At 42.5% G+C, this 26932-nt stretch overlaps 2 protein-coding genes across 4 annotated transcripts in view; both read right to left on the bottom strand.

Annotated features, from left to right (window-relative positions):
- Positions 1-2372, bottom strand: part of STON1 (stonin 1) — a 53458-nt gene extending 51086 nt beyond the window's left edge. Inside the window, exon 1 of the mRNA XM_030857721.2 lies at positions 2304-2372. The gene's annotated coding sequence lies outside the window, so the exon portion shown is untranslated. The remainder of the gene's footprint in view (positions 1-2303) is intronic.
- An 11133-nt stretch (positions 2373-13505) lies between these two features.
- PPP1R21 (protein phosphatase 1 regulatory subunit 21) overlaps positions 13506-26932 on the bottom strand; it is a 56908-nt gene continuing 43481 nt past the window's right edge. For 2 of the 3 annotated variants that reach the window (XM_030857723.2, XM_030857724.2), the window contains exons 18-22: positions 21123-21155; positions 19806-19922; positions 17604-17702; positions 16457-16585; positions 13506-14200 (exon numbers count right to left, since the gene is read on the bottom strand). In XM_030857723.2, the coding sequence (XP_030713583.2) occupies positions 14171-14200; positions 16457-16585; positions 17604-17702; positions 19806-19922; positions 21123-21155 (408 nt within the window). In that variant the 3' untranslated portion in view covers positions 13506-14170. The remainder of the gene's footprint in view (positions 14201-16456; positions 16586-17603; positions 17703-19805; positions 19923-21122; positions 21156-26932) is intronic. The other variant, XM_070046825.1, reaches the window with a different exon arrangement.

Below are 26932 nucleotides of genomic sequence, written 5' to 3' on the forward strand. Positions count from 1 at the left end.
TTTCTATTGGCTAACTGGGGATGCAGCCTTCATCTCACCGTCCAGACCACCTGCTCCATCAGCCAGCCTTCATTACATCCCCAGAATCCAGAGCAGCCATTTGGGGCTGCACAGCAAACCCTCGTGCATGATGGCAAACCACCCAGTTTAACAAGATTCCATGAGGTGGTACAAAAGCTGAACACGGCAGAAAGGCAATTTCTTTGCAAATAGTATGAGGCTGACTTCTGGGACATTAAATACACTATTTAAAATTCTCAGGAAGAGGAAGAGACTGAAGATTTTTATCTGAGTGCATTGTTTTTCTAAGCACCAGGGCCAAACAAGTTCAAAACTTTTAAGGGCTTTCTTTTTGAATGGAAGTCACAACACTTTCTTACCAACGACATTTTGAAACCACAGTAAAACCTTACTAATTCATACTAATGGGGAACTACCCCACTCAATCAGCAGAGAAAAATGAATTATATCCTTTTTAAAATAAAGAAGTTTCTTTCCAATGAAATTCATTTTTTAAAAAATCTTTATTTCTGAATAGTTCAACACCTTGACCTGTTTTGACGGGTTGTTCTGAAGCTGATCTAAGACATATGTGACAACAACATTTATTGTTTATATAGAAACAGGAATGGCTTACGTTCTTGAGAAGGGCATTCTCCCTAAAAACAATAAAAGTTCAACACTCCCCACAGTCCTGTTCAGACAGCTCACTCCTTAGGAAAGCTTTTTCCTCCTTGGTCACGTGGAAGCAAACCCCAGTTCAGGCTGCCCCCGGCTGCTCCAGTTCTGAGTGAGTGGGCAGAAGTTTGTAAGATCAAGCCCGATCAACCCCTTAAAAGAAAAAATCCAAAAACCTCCAGATTCCAGGCTTGAGCAGACCCATCTGAGAATTACCAAGCTCCTTCTCAGCACCCAGAGAACTAAGGCTGTCATGGAAACACTGATTCAACCCTAATGAGAACAGACATAAAAACCACACAAGTGAACTAAACATTCCTCTACCCAAACGGAGTCAAGTTGAAGCAACAGCCTCAGGATTAAAGTAAGTGAGGCTGTTTTTTTCTTTGCGATCCTGCTCAGTTTTGCCTCTTCCACTGCCTTGTTTTCACAACTCCTGTTTATGAGAAAGTGGGAGTCGGGGAGTTGGGAGAGGGATGGAGAGGAGGGCTAGTAGGAGGGAAGAGAAATGCAGGGTGAGTAGCCAGGCTGGAGAATGCCAACAAACACTGCGGTTTATGTCAGGCAAATGAAAACTTCTAGCCTGGGAGAGGCTGCAATAATCTGTTTGGGGTAGTCCGAAAATAAGCTACAGTGAACTCTCATCTCCCACTAAAACAGTTAAGTATGGAATGAAGTCTTTACTTTCCAAAGATCAGGTTCTGCACAGTATGTTAGCAAGCACTCTTTTTCTCTATTTTTTTCTTTATTATTTTTTCCTGTTTCTTTCAGAATTAGAAAGGCTAATTAAATGACATATCATTATTATTGGAAGAAAGCACAGTCAGAGAGGTTAAAAAAAAAAGATGTCCAACAGAAATAGTAAAATCCCAAGGAGGAATATATTTTCATTTCCCCTTGGACACACAAGGCATGATTTGTGCGGCCAAGGGATCGAACATCAACTCCTACTTAAAGTCCTTCCTGCAGGAAATCTTTGGGCAAGTGTGAAGACCCCTGTGGCTATGGCTCCCTGGCCTGGGTCATCGCCTTCTAGGGCTGGAGGGGGCACCAGGCTGGAGATATCAGCCAGTGGGGCAGGAGCCTCCCGGAGAAAGATGCGGGGGGGGGACGGGGGTGGAGAAGGTAGCAGCATGAGTAACAGGAGCCAGGAAAACACAAGGAAAGTGAGAGTCCTGGGGGTGGGGGGATGCTGAGCCTCCCAGGGGAGGGATGGAGGACCAGGGCTGGTGACCCTGGGCCGGGAGGCCAGGGCCGCACGGGCTGGAACGAGTCCCCGTCCCCCGCCCCCCCTTGGAGCTGAGTCTAGATTCTTTTCTTTCCTGCTTGAGTTTTCTTTCACTTGAGAGCGGGACCCAGGTCACAGCAGCAGCCCCAGAGCTGTGGTGTAGACGGGAAGCCGGGTGGGGCTCACCCCGTGCGGGCGCTGCCCTCTGGGGGCTGCGAGGGCGGCGAGGGGGAGAAGGGGCACCGCGCGGCGCACCCAGCCTGCCCGGGAGATGCCTGCGTCCCGCGACGTCGGCTGCGGCCCCCCTTCTCAAACTTTCCCAGCAAACCGGGGGTAACCCACCCCGGAGAGGGGGCTCCCATGCCTCCCCGTCTGTCCCCTGGGGGCGGTCACTCACGGGCAGCGCGGCTGGGGCTCCGACTCTGGCCGCCGCCATCCACCCGGGGAGGAGAAGCTGTAGGACGAGGAGGGGGAGGACAGGGGGAGGAGAGGGAGGGCCCGGAGCGCGAGACTGGAGGGGCGGGGAGGGCGTGGCCACTCCGCAGAGGCTCTCCCGCCCCTGCCCCACCCCACCCCCTGCTTCGTCCCCGCTTCTCTCAGCACTCCTCCCCGCCCTGGATCCCCCAAAGTTTTTCTGGTGTCTGATTCTCCATTCTCTTCTCTCCTCGTCTTCCTTCGGAGTCTCCAGACCCCAAGTGGGGGGAGAGGGTGCTCCCTGCAGCAGAAGTGGGGCGGGGTGGGGGCAGGTATGGGAGTTACGTTTAGATGCCCCTGGAAGCAGACAGCTGGGGCCTTTGGCAGGTCTGAAACCACCCTCCCCCTCTAGGACCTTGTCTTTTCTGGGTGGTGGGGTGATGGGGGGGGACGCTGGGGGGGCGGCGGGAGGTTGAGGCGACTTGGGGTCGTGTTTCCACGTTGCTTCATTGAGCTTTTGGGCTTGGCTTTCTCTTGTGATTAGAACTGAAGAATTTTTTTTTGCCTTTTTAAAAAATTGAAGTACAGTATAGCTGATTTACAATCTTATATTAGTTTCAGGTGTACAGCATAGTGATTCAGTATTTTTACAGATTATACCCCATTAAAAGTTATTACAAGGGCTTCCGTGGTGGCGCAGTGGTTGAGAGTCGGCCTGCCGATGCAGGGGACACGGGTTCGTGCCCGGTCTGGGAAGATCCCACATGCCGCGGAGCGGCTGGGCCCGTGAGCCATGGCCGCTGAGCCTGCACATCCGGAGCCTGTGCTCCGCAACGGGAGAGACCACAACAGTGAGAGGCCCGCGTGCCGGGAAAAAAAAAAAAAGTTATTACAAGATAATGGCTATAAGTCCCTGTGCCATACAGTATAACCTTGTTGCTTATCTATTTTTTACATAGTAGTTTGTATCTCTTAATCCCACACCTTTAATTTTCCCCTCCCCTCTGGTAACGGCTAGTTTGTTTTCATGAATCTGTTTCTGTTTTGCTACATACATTCGTTTGCATTATTTTTTAGATTCCACTATAAGTGATATCATACAGTATTTGTCTTTCTCTCTGCCTTATTTCACTAAACATAATATTCTGTAGGTCCATCCACGTTGCTGCAAATGGCAGAATTTCATTCTATTTTATGGATGAGTAATATTCCATTGTGTGTATATACACACACACACACCCCATATCTCCTTTATCCATTTGTCTGTTGATGGACACTTGGGTTGCTTCTATATCTTGGCTAAGAATTATTTTTGAAGCCTCTGTTGAGTGCCTCCTCTTTTCCTCTAAGGTGAGACCAGCCCTGGTCACAGGGTAAGATGAAAGGTAAAGATGGAACCCCACCTTCCAGGGCCCATCAGTACGCAAGAGGAGGAGGACAGGGATAGCCTAGTGAAGGGCCAGGCTGTGTGGATGGGGCAGGAGGCCGCCTGCAGAATGTAGAAGAGAAGGGGAGCTGTCATCTGAGGAGAGGTTAGAGGGTGACATCTAGTCCCTAATCCATCACTTGCTAGCAGGTAACTCTGGGCAAGTCGCTTGACATCTGAGCCTCTTCCGCAAGCAGGGCTGCCTCACTGGGAGTCAGAATGAAAGGAGAAGATTCACTGGAGGGATATCCAACCCCAGGATGGGAGGCTTGAGTAGAGTCTGAACAGACTCAGAGGAGAGAAAAGAGGGTATTCCAGGCCCTGGCACACAGAGCTTTGGAGGCTGGCAAGGCTGGAAGGCTTAGGAGAGGTGGGAAATGTTTGGATGAGAAGGTGGAACTAGACATAAAGCAGGAAATGGGAAATCCATGAAAGTTTTTAAGCAAAAGAATATTTTGATGCAAGTGGTATCCTATTCACTTTTGTATTCCCAGAGCCTGGCATACAGTTGGCACTCAGTAAATCTCTGTGGACAGCCTGGCCTCAATAGCTATGCCACCACATCTGTTCATGGCCAGCTGTGACCTCATTTTACTCCAGTTCCTGTCCTTTTCCTTGCTCTACAGTAAGGAGACCCTCAGACTATATCATTCTCCTTTTCATTAACAAGTTTCCCTTTTCGGACAGCCTTTTCACAGAAACCATTTAGAATTTCCACACTGTTTAACAAGGGGTCCCCAAGTTGTCTGTAAATATGATCTAGTAGATTAACCTGGAACCTCAAAGTCAGCTGAAGCTGTCAGGATCAATTAATATAAATTCAAACCGGCTTTCAGAAACGCCCAATCTGAAAGAGGACTTGGTTGGAAAGTGAGGATTTCAGATCTAGGATAAGCTTAGCCCTAAACGCTTGATAAGAACATTCCTCTCTAAAAACTTTACAACAGTAAGTCTCTATTTATATTGCAACATTCATTCAAAATAAAGACTTGTGGAAAACCATATTCAAAACAACATTAATCAGTGATAACTTCAACTACAGTGAAAATGAAACAGGAAAAAAAAAAAATCACCATTTTAAGTACATGATGCATTCTGGCCTGATTTTTTTTTCTCCTTTTTCGGCCTTACCACGCGGCATGTGGGATCTTAGTTCCAGGGATCGAACCCGCATTCCCTGAATTGGAAAGGCGGAATCTTAACCACTGGACCGCCAGGGAAGTCCTTGGCCTGATGTTTTTAAACAACTTTATCCATGAGGAAACTTGAATATTCTTTCAAAGGAAATTTCCAGAGATAAATAAAACACCTACATCTTCACTGAGAATGCCAGCTGAAATCAATGATACTTAGGAGGATGACCACTTATTTCAGAATGGCCCGAGATTCCAAAAAGCACATAAAAAGATGCTCAACATCACTAATTATTAGAGAAATGAAAATCAAAACTACAATGAGGTATCACCTCACACCAGTTAGAATGGCCATCATCAAAAAATCTACAAACAATAAATGCTGGAGAAGGTGTGGAGAAAAGGAACCCTCCTACACTGTTGGTGGGAATGTAAACTGGTACAGCGACTATGGAGAACAGTATGGAGGTTCCTTAAAAAACTAAAAATAGAATTACCGTATGACCCAGCAATCCCACTCCTAGGCATATACCCGAAGAAAACCATAATTCAAAAAGATAAATGTACCCCAGTGTTCATTGCAGCACTATTTACAATAGCCAGGACATGGAAGCAAACTAAATGTCCATCAACAGAGGAATGGATAAAGATGTTGTACATATGCACAATGGAATATTACAGACATAAAAAGAACAAAATAATGCCATTTGCAGCAACATGGTTGGACCTAGAGATTGTCATACTGAGTGAAGAAAGACACAGAAAGACAAATATGATATTGCTTATATGTGGAATCTTAAAAAAAAGGGGTGGTACATAATGAACTTATTTACAAAACATAAGTAGAGTCATGGATGTAGAAAACAAACTTATGGTCACCAGGTGATAAGCAGGGGGAGAGATAAATTGGGAGATTGGGACTGACATATACACACTACTATATAGATATAAAATAGATAACTAATAAGAACCTGCTGTATAGCACAGGGCACTTTACTCAATACTCTATGATGGCCTATATGGGAAAAGAATCTTAAAAAAAAAAAGAGTGGGGCTTCTCTGGTGGCGCAGTGGTTGAGAGTCCGCCTGCCGATGCAGGGGACACGGGTTCGTGCCCCGGTCTGGGAAGATCCCACGTGCCGCGGAGTGGTTAGGCCCATGAGCCACGGCCGCTGAGCCTGCGTGTCCGGAGCCTGTGCTCCGCAACGGGAGAGGCCACAACAGTGAGAGGCCCGCATACGGAAAAAAAAAAAACACACAAAAAAAACCAGTGGATATATGTATAACTGATTTACTTTGCTGTACACCTGAAACTAACACAACATTGTAAATCAACTATACGCCAATTAAAAAAAAAAAAAAGCAATGGCCGGAGATTGGCTATCCTTTGTCCTAGAGATGGGACACTCTTAGGTGTGGCTTAAGCTACAGTTGTAGTCCCTTGGCCTGCTTCCTAGAGTGTATCCAATTAGCAGTAAGTGAACACCTACTATGTACAAGACATTCTGCTAGGCACTGTGGGGGAGTAAATACAAGGCCATGGTTCCTGCCACACAGCACCTGGAAGTTGTTCAGGGAGACGGCATATGTGAAAATGACTGTGAGGTGTGTTGACAATTTAACGTAACAGAAGAGATGCCCTAAGGAAATACGGGAAAGCTGGAGAAAGGGAGAATATTCTTCAGCATCTAAGCGAGATAGTAAGTGACATTTTTTTTTCTTAGTTAACTGAACTGTGTTGTTTCTATTCTTGGACCTATGGGGTGTCACCATTGAGCTATCCCACTGGTGTTTAGGGAGCAGTGGGGCTATTTAGGGAGCAGAGATCATTAAAAATAACACAAAGGTTCTAAGTGGGTAGGTGCCTTTTGAGGCTCCTACACCCACAAGCCAGACAATAGCCTCTAGCATAGCATGTTTCCACCCAGGAGTCAATTCTTCTGATCCTCCCTTTCCCAAACCAGTTATTCTAATCCTGCTCTATAACCTTTTCTTTCAAAGAGGTAGAAGAACTGTAATGGGTTTTCCTGCTCTAATTCTCTGATTGCCAGTTAATTTCCCAATTTGGAGCTAATTTAACAAACAGCTTAAAAATGTAAGGCACAGGCAAAGCTTACTGACAAGCTTTCCATTTATCATCATGGTATCTGAGGACTGGCCCTTAGCCAAGAACAGAGCTTCCTCTTCTTTCCAAGAACAGACCACTCCTTGTCAGTGTGGCTCTGCCAGATGGTTTCTTAGCCATCATCAACCAAGGTGCTATCTTCATATGTGAAAGTTATAGAGGAGTTTGAAGCCTTTTAAGAGCTGGGAACAACTGCCAAGGTCAATGCTGCATAGAACAAAACTGCACATTTTTCTGTCTGAGGATTTTTATTATGAAGCTTTAATTCATGGTCATTTGGAGAGACCTTTTGCTCCAAATTTTTGGTGGCTTTCTTAGCTAATTGGTTCCTTACTTTACTTATTTTTTTCTCACATTTTTGTTTGGAAATAGCGCAGCCAAGTTTTTGTTTTGTTTTTAGTGGACAATGAACTTGGAAAGTTGTCATGTTGTTAAAAAGTATCTGTTAGTAAAACTGATACGGTTTCTTACCAAAAGCAGTGGAGAATCCAGTTTTATCAATTTGGAAGTGAGCAGTTCTGCTTATAACAGCATAATGGGGGGTGGTGTTTAAAAATGACATAACAAGACACGTGCTATCTATCATAGTTTCTCAAGCTGGGCCTGGAGCATCTTATCCCTTGACCCAGGCCTGCTGCAGAACAGAACATGAACAGTGCCCCCTGGAGTTGTCCAGCCAGCAAACCTACCTCCCCACCCCATCGCATCTCATTAAAGAGCCCTTTTTCTTTATTTGGAATTTCTTATAACATAATCCTAATTTTGATTAAACACATATATATGCATGAAAAAGAACAGGAATAAACAAAAATATTAATAGCTGAATCTCTACAAAAAGAGATGTGTGCTCTTCACACTTTTCCTCATTTTCCAAATTTTCAACAAGAAGCATGCAGTATGTAATGAAGAAAAAGTTGGAAATGTCGTTTCAGTAAGTTCTGAGAATTCTGTCTTCTCCAGGAAGCAATGAATGACTAATTAAAAGCCCTTTTCTTTTTTTTTTTTCTTTTGCTTCTACGTGGACTTCAGCCAATTGAGTTCCTACTCTGTGCCTAGACTGAGAATTATCTCTCATTTTTCACTTTCCACGCTTTAAGAGGCCTAGACAGAATAGATGATTCTTTGAGAGGGCACTGCAATGGCACGTAGAGGCAAAGGACACCCACTGGAAAGGCTCGTGGAATGAGACAGAGTTATTTTAAGAGCAGGACACACTTGATGCCTGGGATGGTGAGGCAGGGAGATCCCAAGACAGCAGCAGTGCTGCTGGCCTAGAGACCAAGCAGGATAGCCTGGAGCAGATCGAAGGACTCTAGGAGAGACTTTTTTTTTTCTTTGGCCACACCACACGGCTTATGGGATCTTAGTTCCCCAACCAGGGATTGAACCCAGGGCCCCGGCATTGAGAGCACTGAGTCCTAACCACTGGACCACCAGGGAATTCCCTAGGAGAGACTTCTTGAAGAAGATAAATTTAGCTAAACACCCAATTGAATCTGACCACACTGAGACAAGAGTTATACACCTGGGAGAGAATTTAGGAATAAATTAGTGATAAGCACCATGGAAGACATAGATAGATAGATAATAGATAGACAGACAGACAGGCAATTATTTACTCCAGGGAAAACAAAGAGTTGTACAAGAAAGGAAAAATCATCATAGTACATTACATGACCCAGCTACCAACAGCATTTAAATAATCATACTAAAGTATATATGCAATATCGGCCTAATCAAAATGTTGATGTAACTAGTTTGAAGAGAAGACAGGAAAACAGAAAGCATGTACATGTATGTGAGTAGCAGGGAGAGGGAGGAAGATGAAACAGAGACAAATCCTCATCTTCCAACTGCGAAGTCAATTCATAATGCCTAACTGGAAAAGCAAAAGTAGCATGCAATTTGGAAATATGGAGACAGATACCAAAACAGTGAGTGAAAGTGCTTTTCTCTGGGGAGCATGAAATGAGGGGGAGGAGCAGCAGACTTTGTTTTTCCTCATTTTTTCTTTGTAATAAGTTTTTTTTTTTTTTTTTTTGCGGTACACGGGCCTCTCACTGTTGTGGCCTCTCCCGTTGCGGAGCACAGGTTCTGGACGCGCAGGCTCAGCGGCCATGGCTCACAGGTGCAGCCGCTCTGCGGCATGTGGGATCTTCCCGGACCGGGGCACGAACCCGTGTCCCCCGCATCGGCAGGCGGACTCCCAACCACTGCGCCACCAGGGAACCCCTGTAATAAGTATTTTTAGAACAGCCTGACTCAAACTGAGTTTGTAACTTTGGTAAAAATACAGACATTTAATAAAAGATGTTACAGCCTCTATGTATTATTTCTCACTTGCTGCCTTGTCTGAGATAAGCCCAGGGCAGGATGGATGACACATGGCAGTTGGTAATTATGCATTTTCACGATCACTTTGTTGCCTCACTAGCAGACTATAAGCTCCCAAGGGCAGCCAGCATGTCTGTTTTGCCTATTGCAGTCTCATCAGCACTGAGCACTCAGCGGGCGCTCAACACGTACTTGTTGAGTGAATGATGAAATGGGTGAGGCAGATTTAGAAGTCAGCGCTCACCATCTTTACAAAAGTATACATAACTGAAGTGTTTACAGGGGAAACGATCCAGTGTCTGGGACCTGCTTTAAAATACTCCAGGGAAAGAAGAACTGTGGGGAAAAAAAGTGAAACAAGATTAACAAAATGTTCATAAGAAGTGATGGGGACATACGGGTTCATACTAGTCTCTAGTTTTGTGTAGGCTATAGAAAATTCCCTTAAGAAAAGAGAAATAACAATGAAGGTTGTACAGAAAGAGGATTATAAGGAAGGGGCAGCATCATGGCATAAATTTATTAAATTCAGAATTTGGTAGTTGGGAAGGTTTGTGTAACAGGGAACAACATAAATAAAAATAAGGGTCAGGGGCTTCCCTGGTGGCGCAGTGGTTGAGAGTCCGCCTGCCAACGCAGGGAACGCGGGTTCGTGCCCCGGTCCGGGAAGATCCCACATGCCGCGGAGCGGCTGCGCCTGTGAGCCATGGCCGCTGAGCCTGCGCGTCCGGAGCCTGTGCTCCGCGACGGGAGAGGCCATAGCGGTGAGAGGCCCGCGTACCAAAAAAAAAAAAAAAAAAAAAAAAATAAGGGTCAGACAGAGAAAACCATAATTCAAAAAGACGCATGCACCCCAATGTTCATTGCAGCACTATTTACAATAGCCAGGTCTTGGAAGCAACCTAAATGCCCATCGTCAGAAGAATGGATAAAGAAGATGTGGTACATATATACAATGGAATATTACTCAGCCATAAAAAGGAATGAAATTGGGTCATTTGTCAAGACATGGATGGATCTAGAGACTGTCATACAGAGTAAGTCAGAAAAACAAATATCGTATATTAATGCATATATGTGGAACCTAGAAAAATGGTACAGATGAACCGGTTTGCAGGGCAGAAATAGAGACACAGATGTAGAGAACAAATGTATGGACACCAAGGGGGGAAAGTTGCGGGGGGCGGGTGGTGGTGGGATGAACTGGGAGATTGGGATTGACACGTATATACTGATGTGTATAAAATGGATGACTAATAAGAACCTGCTGTATAAAAAAATAACTAAAATAAAATTCAAGAAAATAAAAAGTAAGTGTCAGAGAAGAAAAAAATCATGTCAAAAGCAAACCTTGTACCCGGGCCATTAGTCCACGAAGCTAAATAAATGCTGAAAGAAGGGGTAGGGATACTTAATGAAGACATGGGAAGGGAAAGTTGAATGAAGTATAGGAGTTACTGAGAACTTTAATATTTTATCCTCCAAATATATACCAACAGTGCCTGTAGGAATAGAACTGAATGCCCCTGATGTAAAAGGCTCACACCACAGCAGTGAATAACCCATGCTCTGGAATCAGACTAGCCTGGATCTGAGTCCCGGCCCTACACATACTAGCTGTGTGACTGTGGGCAAACTGCTGAGCCTCTCTAAGCCATAGTTTTCTGTCTATACAATGGGGACAGTAATAGCACCAATGAGATACAATTATTGGAGGTTCCAATGAAGTAAGTCCTGTCAAGTCTTACCCATGCCTGACTTAAGTAAATGGCTAACAAATGGTGGTCACTATATGCCTTGGCAAGGGATTCTGCCGAGAGAGTGAAGATCTTAGCAGTTAAGTTAAAAGGGGACAATTTTGTCAGGAAACGAACTGCACCCTCTACAGTCCTGCCCTGTCCCTCAGGGAACCCTAGGAAATCTCCCAGAGGCACTGACCCTTACAGAGTGGCCGAGCAGTCCACAAGTACAGCCTGCAGGTCTGTGGGACCAGCCACCAAGCAGGGTGATAAGGGTGCCTGGTCTGGGAGCTCTGGCAGCTCACGGCTGGTAGGAGATACAAGTCCCAGCCACCAAAGGCAAGAGGGACGCACCCCAAGATTCACATTTTCTCTGTAAATGTGAAAACAGGACAGGTCCACGTCTCAGGAGAAGTGAACTTAGAGAAACAGGCCCATGTCTCAGGAGAAGTGAAACTCTTCCTGACCCAGAGGTCTGAGGAGTTTCAGAAAGGCAGAGGGAGAGTACACTGGGTGCTTGGAGGAGAACGAGGAGAAAGCGAGCGATGGTCAGCGTACATGTCTCATTTGTACACGCTACAGCCAAATCGCGCCCAGTGGGCAATGACGGGCCACTGTGAAGGCCTTCTTTCCAACAGGGAAACAGCTCTGCAGAGATATGTTTCAGAAAGAGTCTGGTAAAAGGGGCGGGAGGTCTGGAGAACAGGTCCAGACAGTAGGGAGCCAGGACTTGATTTAAGGTATCCAATAAGGAGAGGTTAGAATGGAGAGATATGCAAAGGCAGGAAGATTCAGTAGGACAAGATAAGCAAATGAGACGTGCCAGGCGAGGAGCAATCCAAGGTGATTCCCAGGTGTTCAGCTAAGTCACAACCAGGTGGAAGCTAGCTCGACCCTCCCTCTCAGTCAGGTTTGTTCAGGTCAAAATCCTTGGCTTCACCTTTGACTCCTCTTTCTCTCACTCCACATTCCGCCCAGTCAACGTTCATTCAACAAATAAATGCTCACTGAATGCCAGGCAGTGTTCCAGGTACAGAGGAAGACGGCAGTGAACAAACTAGACCAAAACCCTGCCTTCGTGGAGCTGTATCTTCTAGAAGAAACAGGCAATAAATTGCCTGGAAACAGGCAATAAATAAGATAAATAAGAAAAGCATATGGTATGTTAGATTCTGATAAGTATTGGGTTGGCCAAAAAGTTCGTTCGGGCCTTTCCATAAAATATTATGGAAAGACCCAAATGAACTTTTTGGCCAAACCAATATTAGGAGTAAAACAAGGCAGAGAAGAGTAACAGAAGTGTACAGGGGAAAGAGTTGCAATTTCAGCAATTCCTATCCACTCTCTTCAAAATAAATCCAGAAATAGACTTCACACAACTTCCACTACCACCAGCACGGTCCAGGTTACCATCATCTCTCAACAGCCTCCTGCTACTGCAGTAGCTTCCCAACTTGTCTGTCTGCTTCCGCCGTTGCTCCCCTACAATCTATTCTCAGCATAGCAGCTCACAATTCCACTAAAACATAAGCCAGATGAGGACACTCCTTCATCCCAAACTCTCCAAAGGAGGAAGAGAAATGGACCAGAAATTCCAAATGCAGCATCACAGAACACTGAAGGTCTAGCAGGCGCGGGAAACTCTAGGTTTACGGTGGAGCTAATCAGCACGGTGCTTGGGGGCTTAGGTGCAGCTGCAGTGAAAACAGCTGGTTCAGTTGATGGAGAATTAAAATGAGCAGGTCACAGAAAACGGAAAGGGCAAAGGGGCTAGGGACTCAAAGGGCCGGGAGGATGGGACTGAGCTGACTGACCCAGAGATCCCCGAGACAGGATTCAAACACTTTCATACTATGGGAACTGGGCACAACCACCAGAGTCTGCCTCTACAGTGGCCCAGAGGCCAAGGAGTTGGCCTTTATGTTGAGCACGGAGGGAAGCTGGTGATGAGCTCTCAGGTGAAACAGAATAAAGCATTTTTGGAGGGTGACTAGCAACTGCCTAGAGAAGAGGCTCAAAGGAGATGAAGCTACAGGCAGGGAGGTGAGGAAGAAGGGGTTTCAGGTCTGCGGACCTAGTCTGGGGACTTGGACCTGGAGTGAAATGGGCATGTGCAGGAAACTCAGAAGAAAGGAGCAATATATTTAGAGACTTGGGGATGGAGGTGCTGGGAAAAATTTCACCCATGAAACACACACTGAAATGACACAATGTTTATGAAAGAAACCAAGAGGAGCCTGAAAGGGCTCAGGGTCCTTGCTTGAAGCATGGTTACAAGTACCTTGGGAGGTACTCAAAGCCTTATTAAAGGATTAACTGTACAATTATTCCAATTTGGGGGATTAGAAAGATTATATCAAAATCAATTGGGATTTGGTAATTTTGTGAAGCTTACTTTAATAAGTTTTAGTTTCCTTCATCAGATTTTCATAGAGAGACTGAAAGTTTGATATAAGTACGAATTTATTGACATCAATTTCCTTAAGCTATTATTCCAACACAGAGAGGGTACTGAAGAGCTGAAGACAATGATAATAAACCCACAAGATCTGAAGTTTTCAAGGCCCACTCCCTCCAGAACAGACAGAGAGAGCAGGAGAGAGGGAGGGAGAGAGAGAGAGAATGAACAAGTCATCAAAAAGAATTGGAAACTGCTTTCAATTACAGTAAGAATTAATGACAGTTTGACAATTTAAGCATTTTATCCAGAAACACATACCTATTCCACAGATACCAAATTGATTACCATATCACTGAGTTTGAAAATATACAAAATATTTGTTGTTCTTACATACTGAAATTAAAGCCTAATTTTAAAAAGTGCACAGTAAAAACAGCATAAGGAAACCTACAATATCCATGGTATGTGTACTGTTTTCCGTTTCACTGTCAACATCAAATTCTGGATTTACCTTACTGGCTACAAATATATTTTAAATACTTCAAGGCCATTTACAACACTGACTACTTTACTAGGTCCAACAACACTCCAGCTTCCTGAAGGCGGCCAGCCCTGGACGTGGAGTCTCGGCCCCGCAGCTCCGCGCAGCAGTAGCAGCTCTGCAAAGAAGTCACCAACCAGCTCTCTGTAAACTATCGACTCTTGTTCTTTTTAGAATTCCCCTGTGCAAAGAAAAATGTCAACAATAAGAACGTCAACCTCTAGAAAAATCATTCACACAGTTTAGACACCAAGCTGTCTGGAAGCCATATTTCACTGTGGAAAACTTTAGTTTCCAAGAGGGAGAACAGCTGATAACCTTGCATCGCTAACTTTTGAACAGGAATCACAGAGCAGTTTGTTACTTTTAACTCTCCCCACTTTCTCCGTCCGTGAACCTTATTCCCCTGGGGTCTGAGGACAGGCAATAAAGAAAGAAAAGAAAGCTATCTTGGATTTATCAAACCTCAAATATTCATTTTGTCCCAAAGACAATGTAGTTTATGATTTCATAAAGCTGATAAAAACTTTTAGCCTGAACATGTTCCTTTACTGTTGAAATAAACACCTTTTAAAGGGTCTGAATAGGTACTAATTTTGAACATGTGCCAACTAACACCCCAATGGGAATGATTACTGTCAAGGGGAAGATCAGATACCAGTTGAGAACAAGTTAGAGAGAAGATGTCTTAACTTATTCCCAAATCCCTCACATATGGAGATTTGGACTTTCCAGTTTTATGTAACTTTTCTTCTTTCTGGAGAGGTTCAAATTCCTACATTTAACTATTACATATAAATACTTTTTTTCATTAAGTAGGAAATGATTGCAGAACACAAACATTAAGAGCAAGATCATAGCAAACAAATGGTTTCAGGACGTTTACTTGGCATCCAATGGAGGCCATGTCAACTCAGCCATAAGATGATGCCATAGCAATTTAAATGACTAATAACTGGGGGAGGTGTGCAAAATACAGGAACCACAGAATGATCAAAGAAAGGTTAACAACAGAAACTACAAAGTGAAGAAGGATCTCTAACTCAGTGTTTTATTAATGACAGATATTCTAAGGACTAGATTAAAAAGTTCTAAGAGGGCTTAAAACTTCCCTCACTTCTAAAGTGGCTGCAATACAATTACCTTTGGGACAATGAGCTTTGTTTGCTATACCCCACAATAACCCTTCTCAATTCAGAACCGAATGCCTTCTGCAGCTCTGAGGCCTGAAAACTTTCCCTATAATCACTGCTACTTTTTTTCAAATGTTAGGTGCTAAAGCAGGCTTTCTCCTACTACTCCCACTAACACATGTGCTTTCTACATGAGTCGGCTATTGCCCTGATGGAATATCAAGAGGCCAAAAGGGTTAAAGGAGGCCCAACACTCCACCCTCTACCTCCAAGCTAAAGTTCCTGAAGCACAAGTAACTGGAGAACCGGAATCAGAACCACACTGGTGGTTACAATCATCACAAGATGTCCCAGAAAAGCATGACAGACATTCTCTGAAGAAGCCAGAGGCCAAACAATAACACAAAACTCCACTGAGAAGCAAAATTACGTAACGCAGATTCTAGTGCATTAACATGATACATTTTCCAAGGAGATACCAACTGAGTGGGATGCTGCTCTGTACCACCACTGGCAGATGCTAAAATGAAGCTATAGTTTGTTCATCTCTATGTCTTCCCCAGAGCCAGCACACGGCAGGAACTCAATACATGCCTGCTAGATCGGTAAGGGGCAGCAGTGGATTTCAAAGAGCACAGGCTGGAGACAGTAAATCCAAGCTGCTGGTGGCAGAGTATTGTCTGAGTTATCAAAATATGCCAAGCATCTGAGATGATACATGAAACCAACTCTCTGGCCTCTTGAAGCTTACCTTTCATGATAAAAGTATATACATTATGATACAACAAAGAGACATGATACGTGGATATGCCCTTCAACACAAAAACATTACCAATATCTACTGACCCGACCCTGGACAAGCAGAGGCTTTATGGGAAATGAAATCTATGAAGTTTTTGGAATTTAAAGGACAAGACAGTCCTAGGTTATATGAATATGTATGAGAATAAATTTGCTAAAGAAGGTTACTCTTCAACAGCACCATTTTAGATTCACATAGATAGAGTAATCCCCATCATAAACCCCCCAAGAATCCTCCTAACTAACAGAACAGTAGCAGAAATGCCCAAAATGCCAAAAATGCCAAAAAGCAACCGTCACAGTGTTAGGGCCTCAGAGGTTAGACCTCCTCTCAACTTACAACTCAATCAAACAATCTTCATTCTACTTTCAGATAAGAAGACAAGTGAAATGATTTATAAACACTTCAGATCTCTTAACCTTTTGTTTCTGAAACACACAGCAATGAAATACCTTGTATTAAATACATTAAATATTAAATATTACACCCCTTCCTCCCCTACCTTACTAGACATCTTTAGTGTGTCAATCTCTTCTCTCTGTTTAGATAGTGTCTCGTTCATGCTGCACAGGTGGTCGCTCATCATACTTAACTGATCCTCATAACTCCTCTTGGTAGTCGTCAGCTCATCCTAAATGGCCAGGGAAAAAAGAAAAGAGAAAGCAAAACCCCACTAGTCATACCACTCTAAAGCTTTTTTAATTTAGGAAAAAAATGTTTGAAAAGTAACCTATCAAGATGGCCTATCTGATCAATTAATATGAAGGTTAAGCCACAGGCCTAACAAGAGAGCAAAGTTAAAAGAAACAGGGCAGAGGTTTTTCTCAGCCTTCAAAATATGTTTGGAATTTCTTTGCAAAAATAAAAAAGTTTCCTTCTGTGCCAGGTATAAAGATGTCACAAAAAAAACAAGAGTGCTATATGATCTTTCTCAATTCTCTTAGGTTTTCCTGAACCTTCGGTGAGGTGGGGAAGGTGATCTCTGGCATGTTCCCACTACCCCACACCTTGACGGCCCACCATCCTCTAGGCAGGGCCCTCCCTGGAAGAAGCACCTTCCTCTCTCTTTCCAGCTCTCGGGCTCTCTTTGACCTTTTAAAATCTAATCCTGTGCTCCTAGCTAATCTGATAAACGAATTTGAAACCAGGAGGAAGTGCATGAATTATTTCTTTGCCTGTATCACTTCTATATTTAATAGGGGCTTTCTGGAAGCTAGGCTTTAAAACAAAGCAGTGAGTAAGGAGGAAAATTTTGCAGCCCTACCTTTCAGTTTACATCAGTTTTATGAAACAGTAAAGGGAAGGAACAGAGTCACATGAACAGAACAAGCCTCCCGCCCACCATGACAAGGACTAACTGGAAGGAGGAGAAAAAAGAAGGGCTTTGGGTAAATAAGTACTATTCAAAGAAATGCTGACTACAAAACTACTTACAATTAAAATAAAGTCAGAGCAATAAATAATACAACTACTTCTTGCCTGACATAAATGAGATGTTACTTTAAAATGAGTTAGAAATAAAATGGTTAGAAAAATGTTATGTCTAGAGGTTAAATGCCACCATTTGAGAAAGGAAATGCTGATTCTTTTGGCCCAAGAACTTTCAATGAAAAAAACATACCAACACTGCTTAGGTAGCATGAACTCACCTGAAGTCTGCTGTTGTTCTGACTGGCTGCTTTCATCTCTTCTGCCAGTGCCTCTTTAGACTTTTCAGCCAAGGCCAGTCTTTTAGAGAGTGCTCGGCACTGTTAAATCAGAAAACATTCAATTATCCCAGGGACCATTTCCCCAAACCAAATTTACCTCAGGGAAGGTTACTAGAAAACAATCCCCCAAACCGAAAGTACTTCCTCCCTTCCTTCCACAAATATCTACTGAATATCTACAGGCCTTGTACCACACACTGGAGCACACAAAAGAAAGATGTGGTCCTCACTCTCATCATTTTAATAAGGGAAAGAAAGTCTACTAACCCAAGCTCATCGCTGTTTTTTCCTAGCTCTAGCCTGATGACCAGTGGCTACAAAACCACCAGAAGTTTCTACATTTACCCAGGATTCATTCACACCCACACTGGATGAGAAGGGAAGTGGCATCATGCAATATGAATCCTAAGATACTTTTCTTGTGTTTTAAGTCCTTTATTGGAGACCATATCACAGAAACAATAAAAGCTTTGCAGCCCCACTCAACAGATGGAAAAAAAAAGTGAGTGCAGGACTTCAAAGATCCCGCTTGCTTTCTTTGGGGATTCTAACCAAGGCTATCCAGAGACAGAGTACATCAAGAAGCAAAAAGAAAAATTCTATTTCATACTACTCTTCAAAGAGGGCGTGCCATTAAAAGGATCACTAAATTTTCTGATAAACCATGAGATTGACAAGGAGGATCTGTTCAGACATGTTCGAATGTTATGTCAACATCAGACGCTCAGACCGACCATTCCAGTAAAGTAGTACAGAGGGTTGCCGCTTCCTGTTTACAGACAAGGAAAAACTAGAACAATTTAAAAATTCTTGTGTCACAATTGTGCTGAAAGAATTTACTAAGATAAGCAAATCTCTTGGAAATAAGGCAGCCTCAGAAATTCCCCGGTTACTCATTTCACTCCTCACAAGAGAATTTCAGGAAAGTTCAGCCAACCGAATCAACCACCCTCCTTTAACCGCACATCTATCGGTGTGCTTAGCACTGAACCTGAAAAAGAGGGAAAGAGTTTTGCAAAGCACGGGTCCTCATGAGGATGACAATCAAGTCTAAGAGAGTAATTCAGAAGGCAGTTAGGGATCCAAACCAGGCCACCATGATGTGCTGCGTGCACTGAGTGGCTGGGATGGTAAGCACTGCAGCAGTTCTATGGTGAGTCGTCCAGCTTGCCGTCCTCCCCGTTTTCTACAGCTCAACAGCCATCACTACTGATCATCTTATCAAACAGGTATGCATCACTAAGCTAGGCACATCATTTATTTCAGCAGGAGGAAAGAAGCAAAGCCCCCCTCCACTCCTAGCAACTGGATTCCTATCAAGTCTTCTCTGTCTCTGTAAAACAGGAGAAAATCACAAAGTCGCATCCCAATGAAGGGTGTTGTCTTTCCTTTGTCAATTTCCTTAACAGTTTAAAGCATTATAATTCTCCGTCTAACATCTATAACTAACCTTTTAATAAAAAGTTTCCCATCAAAGACCTTACAGGTATTCTTATATATTGAGCGACATCCATTCTATCTTATCATTTGTTTCTCACTCTTTGATATTTGTAATTTCTTCCTTCATTTTCTCCCCTTCTTATCAATGAATTTGTATAATTTTATTATCTTGCATAGTGTTTTTCTAATCCTCTTAAGGAAATGAATTATTTGGTGAGGGAAGAAGAAAATGTAACAAAAAGAAAGATTCTGTATTTTTTAAAGGTTGAAAGAGGTTACATTTTGCATTTTATCATTTACAAAAACTGATTTCCACAAGTTGTCATTAGAAACTAGAGAGTATTTAAAAAAAAAAAAAAAAGAACCAGGCATACTTTGCTTTGAATTTCCCTAAACGAAAATTCCTTGACCTATGAATGTTACCTGCCTATAACTCTCTAAAACAAGATTATAATTATAATCTATAATTATAATGCTCCAAAACATGCTGCATAACCATAAGAAAGGCTACCTGTTATATTCACTGCAATAAAGATTTTTGGTTGGTATGTGGACCAATCTCAACGAACTCTAACCAAATCCATATTGCAGACACACAGACTCCGACCTCTCTCTTCTAGTGAACAGCAGGAGGCCAGGACAGTGACCTAATTCCTGAAGGGGTTAGAAAAATCCACCTGATCCAATTAACTCTCCACTCACCTCAGCATAAAAATGCACTGACTTGCTATCAGCCAGCTGCAGCTGAGACGTCAGTTCCACTATCCTTGCCATGTAGTGATTTCTAATTAAGTCTTCCCGAGATTCCACATCTGGAGCCTAAACAGAGCACACATAACTCAATAAATAAATGCCAGTGGAATGAAGCAGTTCTGAGAGAGAGAGAGAGAGAGAGAGAGAGGGAAAAAAAAAAATTAATATCACTTTAGCAAAAAAAAAAAAAAAAAAAAAAGACATTTCCTACATTTTCCTTTGAAATTTGATGGGAAATCCTAGTTTTCCCACCCCTCGGAGAAACTTCAGACAGCGCAGGTAAATATATATGGCAAATTTCTTTTATTCAGCACCCTGCCTACCTCACAATGAAGCTGAGGCTTCAAGAGAACAAAGCAGCAGTGAAGTCTTGGGAGGCCCACCACCCATGGGGCCATGTCTCTCCACTCAGTTTTTACTTGCCACACACCTAACTTTCAAAATCTCAATCTGTCTGACTCCTATGTCCTCCTCTAACTGGAAGAGAACAGGTGAAAGGGGAGCATTTATTGGAACTCCTAAAAATCTGAACATTCTTTTTTCCCCCAAATTATCTTAAAAAAGCTCTTATACTCTTAAACATACTAACAAATTAAACTATTTCTATAATGAACAATTTATGGCCCTTGTCCCAGACTAGATTTCTACTAGTTACTCTAGCAATGACACACCACTCAGTTTAGTTTAAAAATATATGCAGAAGTTCAAGGTTACCTAAAGTATAAGGCTAATAAGGAAATCAAAGAATTTACTTGAACTATATTTACCAGTTTACCATACTGACTGGAAAGCTGAGTGACTTCAGTGTTCTTTTAATGGTTATTTGTGAGCTTGTAATATCTGTAATATTTCAAAATCTTGTAATATTTCAAAACTAAAATGTGCAAACCTATCTGACAAGCCAAATCTGACCTGGGTTCAGTCACTTGAGGGCTGAAAAGAACTACCAAGCCCACTGATGGTCAAGGCCCTGAAAAGCCCCGCTTTGCCAGCTGGCCCACTGGGAGGGTAATGGCTCGCAGCCTCCTGCCACATGCCAGCGAGCTTGTCAAACTGCCAAGTCAAGTCATTCAAGGAGGCAATTACAGACAGGCTGTAATTTATTGGTGACAGTTAAAACTGACCCAGAGAGAAAAGCAACATGGATCCACATTTGCTAGAATTGTCAGAAACGCAATTAGATGAAGCTGACTTTTGCCGGATTTTGTCAACAAACATGTGGCAAGATGTTTACTAACAAACAACATGATGTTAACCACACATTACCTCACTGTCAGACGTCCTGGTTAAAATCCCAATCTAGAACATAAGGGAAAAAAGCTTTAGAACAGACTGCTTACACTTCAAACGCAATAGCTTAAACACTTGTAATGTTTTTCTCTTCTCAGTTCACACTGTTTCAAAGCACACTTGTGGGAATTCCCTGGCAGTCCAGTGGTTAGGACTCAGCTTTCACTGCTGTGTGCCTGGGGTTCGATCCCTGGTTGGGGAACTAAGATCCCACAGGCTACATGGCATGGCCAAAAAAGTAAAATAAAAAAATAAAAATAAAATAAGCAACATTTAAAAAAAATAAAACAAAATGAACAAACAAAACAACAACAGCAACAAAAAACCAAGCACACTAGCAGTGGAGTTCTAGACGATTACCCTCAAATCAATCATCTTTCAACACAAAGAAGCTGGACCTACAGATAAGTAACCACAGTCATGATTTCTGTCATGAGGCAGTAGTGGATAGTGACCATCACTATTTCCTCTGTCAGAATGCTGTTAGCCGTTTTCACTGAAACCCAACAAACTGTCTGGGAAGAGAGAGAGGAAGAACAGTTTTTAACTCCTCTTGTCATTGCTACGCTTATTTCCAAAGCAGTGGCCAAGGAGACCTAAAGACAGTTTCATGGCGACCATAATTAACGAAACATTCCAAACGCAAAACACAAATAGCAAACTCTCCGGTGGAAAGGTCAAAAGGATAAAGAAGAAATATCATTATGACATTAATAAGTATTAACTTCAGATTTAAACTAATGAAAAAGTATATGTATTATAGACATACTGAAGTGCTGCCAGGTTTTTTAAAGCTTGCTTTTGTGGATTCAGAGTTCAAAACCAGATAGTAGTCATGGTTCTTGAATTCATTTTATTGTTCAAAGTGGAAGGGCATGTGCTTGGGCTCAGTAAGTTAAGGAAACTATTGGAAACTCAGTTTTGATGGATTCTGTTAATCAGAGATGATACCCAACAAACAGTTTTCATGGATTCTAAATAATATTCTCAAGAGTACTACTCTGAACTGTGAGCAGTATATGAATGTTATGCCCACCTAGCTGTAAAAGGATCTTTTTTATAAGATCTTTTTTTATAGAGGAGCCATAATTTTCTACACACTAAAGCAGGAATAGCAATTAGTCTTTCAGTGAAAAACCGTTTACAGTAACACACTCATCATTTTAATTTTATACATTCAAATATGAGTACATTTGGCAAAATAAATCACAAGCATGGGATCTACCCCTTATCCCCTTTACTCCTGGGTTATGGTTTGAGAATGTGGTACAGCAAACAGTCCTGAAAAGGAATGGAATCATATAACTTCAAGAAAAAGTTGCGAAATTCATAATTTCAACATTTTCTCATATGCCACGGATGAGAGTTTAAACTAATACAGTCCTTTGAGAAAATAATTTGGCAGTAGAGATCAAGGAACTTAAAAACATTCATGCCTTTTGACCCAATAACTCTAACCCTGAGAATATACCCCAAAGAAATCATCTGGATGCAGAAAGAATCTTATGCATAAAAATGAGATGTTATTTAAAACAATAAAAATTATAACCAATGTCATAGGTAAACTAAGGTATATTCTATATAGAATACTATGGAATCAATAAGTTTACATAGAGTTTCTAATAACAGGATAAATGTTTGTTTATTAATGTTATGCTAAAAGATTTTAAATTTTATATAGTATAATGTCAACCAAGTATGAAATTATGTAAAAAAAATGTTAACAGTGGTTGTTGGGTATTCAGGAAAATGTCAACATTTTTTTCTTCTTTTACTCTTCTGTATTTTAAAATTATCTACAACGTACATGTATTGTTTTTATACTTGAAATACATATATTTTAAAATTCTGTGAATTTAAGCAGTGCTTTTTTTTTTTTTTTTTTTGCGGTACGCGGGCCTCTCACTGTTGTGGCCTCTCCCGTTGCGGAGCACAGGCTCCAGACGCGCAGGCTCAGCGGCCATGGCTCACGGGCCCAGCCGCTCTGCGGCATGTGGGATCTTCCCGGACCGGGGCACGAACCCGTGTCGCCTGCATCGGCAGGTGGACTCTCAACCACTGCGCCACCAGGGAAGCCCTAAGCAGTGCATTTTAATTTCAGCAAAAAAAAATGAAAACTTGTAGTTTTCTGTGCTTTTTCTTTCTTGAGGTTACTGTTATCTTTTTTTTTGGCTGCGTTGTGTCGTCTTTGCTGTGCATGGGCTTTCTCCAGTTGCGGCAAGCGGGGCTACTCTTCATTGTGGTGGCTTCTCTTGTTGCGGAGCACGGGCTCTAGGTATGTGGGCCTCAGTAGTTGTGGCTCGCGGGCTCTAGAGCACAGGCTCAGTAGTTGTGGTGCATGGGCTTAGCTGCTCCATGGCATGTGGGATCTTCCCGGACCAGGGATCGAACCTGTGACCCCTGCATTGTCAGGCAGATTCTTTGTGTGTGTGTGTGTGTGTGTGTGTGTGTGTGTGTGTGTGTGTGTGTGTGTGTGTGTGTTTGTGGTACGCGGGCCTCTCACTGTTGTGGCCTCTCCCGCTGCGGAGCACAGGCTCTGGACGCGCAGGCTCAGCGGCCACGGCTCACGGGCCCAGCCGCTCTGCGGCATGTGGGATCTTCCCAGACCGGGGCACGAACCCGTGTCCCCTGCATTGGCAGGCGGGCTCTCAACCACTGCGCCAGCAGGGAAGCCCGGCAGGCAGATTCTTAACCACTGCACCACCAGAGAAGTCCCTATCTTTTATTACAATAATTAACAGGGGGCTGAATGTTCAAATTACAGTCCTAGATATGTTAATTAAACAGAATAAACATTTAACTTTTGCAATGCTATAGGGTTAGAAATAAGAAGTTTCTATCTGATGTAACTTTTTCAGCGCCAAAGTGCTTGAACCAAAGGAATCTTCTGGGGACTTTTGAGTTTCCTTTGTTAGTCAATTAACTTTAAAATGGGCATAGACTTTGTACCAACACCCAAGAGGAAGACAACAGAAGGAGACACACACACTCAGTTCACTTAACTTCACTTAAGGCAGGATGGGAGGTTGCGGGGGGTGGGGTGATAAAAAGAAAGGCTGAAAAGGAAACATCAGGGAAGGCAAAAAAAAAAAAGCCTCCCTTTTTCTCTCTATTGTCTCCAGGTTATTTTCGGCAGGAATCTGCCACGTGCAGGAGAGAAAGTGAATTATGTGGGGAGACCCTTCTCTCAGCCTGAAATAGTCTTCTCCTGCCTTGGCCTCCTGCTCATTTATGAAACACACCCATGTTACCTCCTTTGGGATGCCCTCCCCAAGCCCTCCAGGCGACTTCTCTGTCATCTCCCAGCACTTTGGACAGATGTCTATCCAGGCTCTCATTCCATTAGACTGAAAGCAACCAAGGGATGGGAATAGATTCACCATATAGACTAGACTGTGAAAAATGCAAGGAGGCCAACCAGGTCTTGGTTCTCTGATCCTGACTGTCAAAGACAATGCCCAAAACTGGGGTTCATGGAAAATGTGGCAACTCAACTGTACCTTAATGATGGGAAGAGTTTTGAATTCAAGAGAGTCGAGGAGTTGGAAGGCAAAGTATTTGAGTATGTAGGTGACAGGAGTTATGAATAAATAGGCATCCAGGCAAAAGAAACAGCTTGAACAATACAGGGAAGCAAAAACACAAAAAACATTATCAGGAAAGAAAGCTCGGTTTGAGTTTGTACAGGGAAATGCTGAAGAAAGGTAGTTTGGAATAGGTGTTCACAGACCTTGAATGCCAAACTAATGAGTGGACTATACCCTATAGATAATGGGGAGCCACTAAAAGTCTAGAAGCAATAGAGTGCATAATCAGTAACACACTCTACGAAAATTACTCTGCTAGCACCTTATGAAGTGGGTGGGAGGAAAGAGATCCTTAACAGATGCAGACAGAAATAGCACACACGTGCTAACCAGACAGACAACTTTAAGTTATAGCAACTTCCAAACTCACCAAACCCAAATAAAGTCATCATCACTCACAGACCAATAGTGTTTGGTACTAAAGGTTTCCCATGTCCCTGGAAATCTTTCTCACTTACATATGTAAGAATAGTGTGCTCTCCTTTGAAAATGTTCAAATAAAAAGACAGTCCTCAACTTTCAGCAACTGATATTAATGACTCAAATACACCAGTGTTGCCAACTTCCAGTACTTCAGAAAGGCAAGCCATAAACAAATACGTTTGTCCGCTGATCTATTTTCTGACACCCATCAGAGCACAAGGCCAGATTACCAAGTGTGTGACTTCAGATGAGTTACTCTACCTCTCTGTCCACCGGTTTCCTCATCTATAAAATGAAGATATGATAGTACCTGCAATCTCATAGGATCTGTGTGAGGACTGACTGAGTTAACACACTGAAAAGTCCTTAGAACCGTGGCTGGCATATGATTACTGCAATTACTATCACTGTCATCAGTGCCCTCCCTAGTCTGGTCCCATAGTTACTCCCTGACAGCACCAATTACTGTTAGTGCAAATGGGAGAAAACGGAAGGAGCAGATGCAGGGAAGCAGGGAGAGAAGACAGGAGAAAGAAGAAATCAGACCCAATGGAGAAGAGTCTGACCTGATCAATAAACAGACTCTGAAGGGAAGTCCAAAGATGAGTGCTGGAAGTGCTGCACTTCCCCAGATGGTACCTGAACTGATGTCAGGATTCTGCTCTGTTTGCTAAATGTTCTTCTAGGCAGTCACCTGCACCTGTCAGAGGCAACGTGCAACACCTGTGGCTGAGACTCAGCCTTGCCATCAGGGGTCACACAGGACCATCCAGTGAGCATAGCAGCCATTCAAACCACTGCTCTGAGAAGTCTGCTTTACGTTTTTTACTTTTCTAAAACATTTTCATTCTTTTTTCCTCCCCTACATTTTATTATGAAAATTTTCAAATATATAGAAAAGTTGGAGAAAAAAGTATAATAATCATATGTAGCCACCATCTACATTCAGTAATTAACAATTTGCTCATTTGCTTAATTTATCTGTGTGTGTATATATTTCCTGAACAATCTGAGAGTAAGTTGCAGATATGATGATACCTTACCCTGAGTACTTTAGCATTTATCTCCAAAAAATAAAGGTATTCTCCTAAATAATCCAAGTATCATTATCACACCTAAGAAAACTAATAATAATCCACGTTTCTCACACTGTTGAGGTGCAGTGAGGTCTGTATACATCTTGAAAACAGAAGTTAATTTGTATATATTACTATCAGGTATGCTCTGAATCAGATGCAAGGGAGATGTGAGAAGGACCATGACTTGCTGTTCAAAAGCATCAGTGAGCTACAGGGGTAGCCTTAGGACAGGGCTGTCAAAAAGTGCCATGGCTCTCCTTAAATTTCTCAAAAAATGCTAACGAAAATATATTTAATGAGATCATTCTAATTTTGAGGGTTTTTTTCCCTTCCCTTCCTGATTTCTCATTTTCTAGATTTTCTAATTTTTTTTTAACAGTGGGCAGGAAAATATAATCAGAAAACTTTTCTCAATGTAACTGAATTTTATAATTCCAACAGAGATGTTTCTTCACCTTCTAAATCACTGCAATTAAATATAAGCAAGAAATATAAAGTTGCAAAATAACTTGTCAGTATATTGTCTTATGAAGTTTAGCTAACCTGATGGGTTTCTATATTATACGTATGTCATAAAGCTTTATACTACCTAGGAATACACCATGTAATTGGTTAAAAATGTTATTTGTCGTCATTTCTATAAAAAGTTAGGCAGTTAGTCCTTTGTCAGAAACATAACCCCCATATCACCAATGTT

This window comes from Globicephala melas, chromosome 12 (genome assembly GCF_963455315.2).
Source record: "Globicephala melas chromosome 12, mGloMel1.2, whole genome shotgun sequence".
NCBI lineage: Eukaryota > Metazoa > Chordata > Mammalia > Artiodactyla > Delphinidae > Globicephala > Globicephala melas.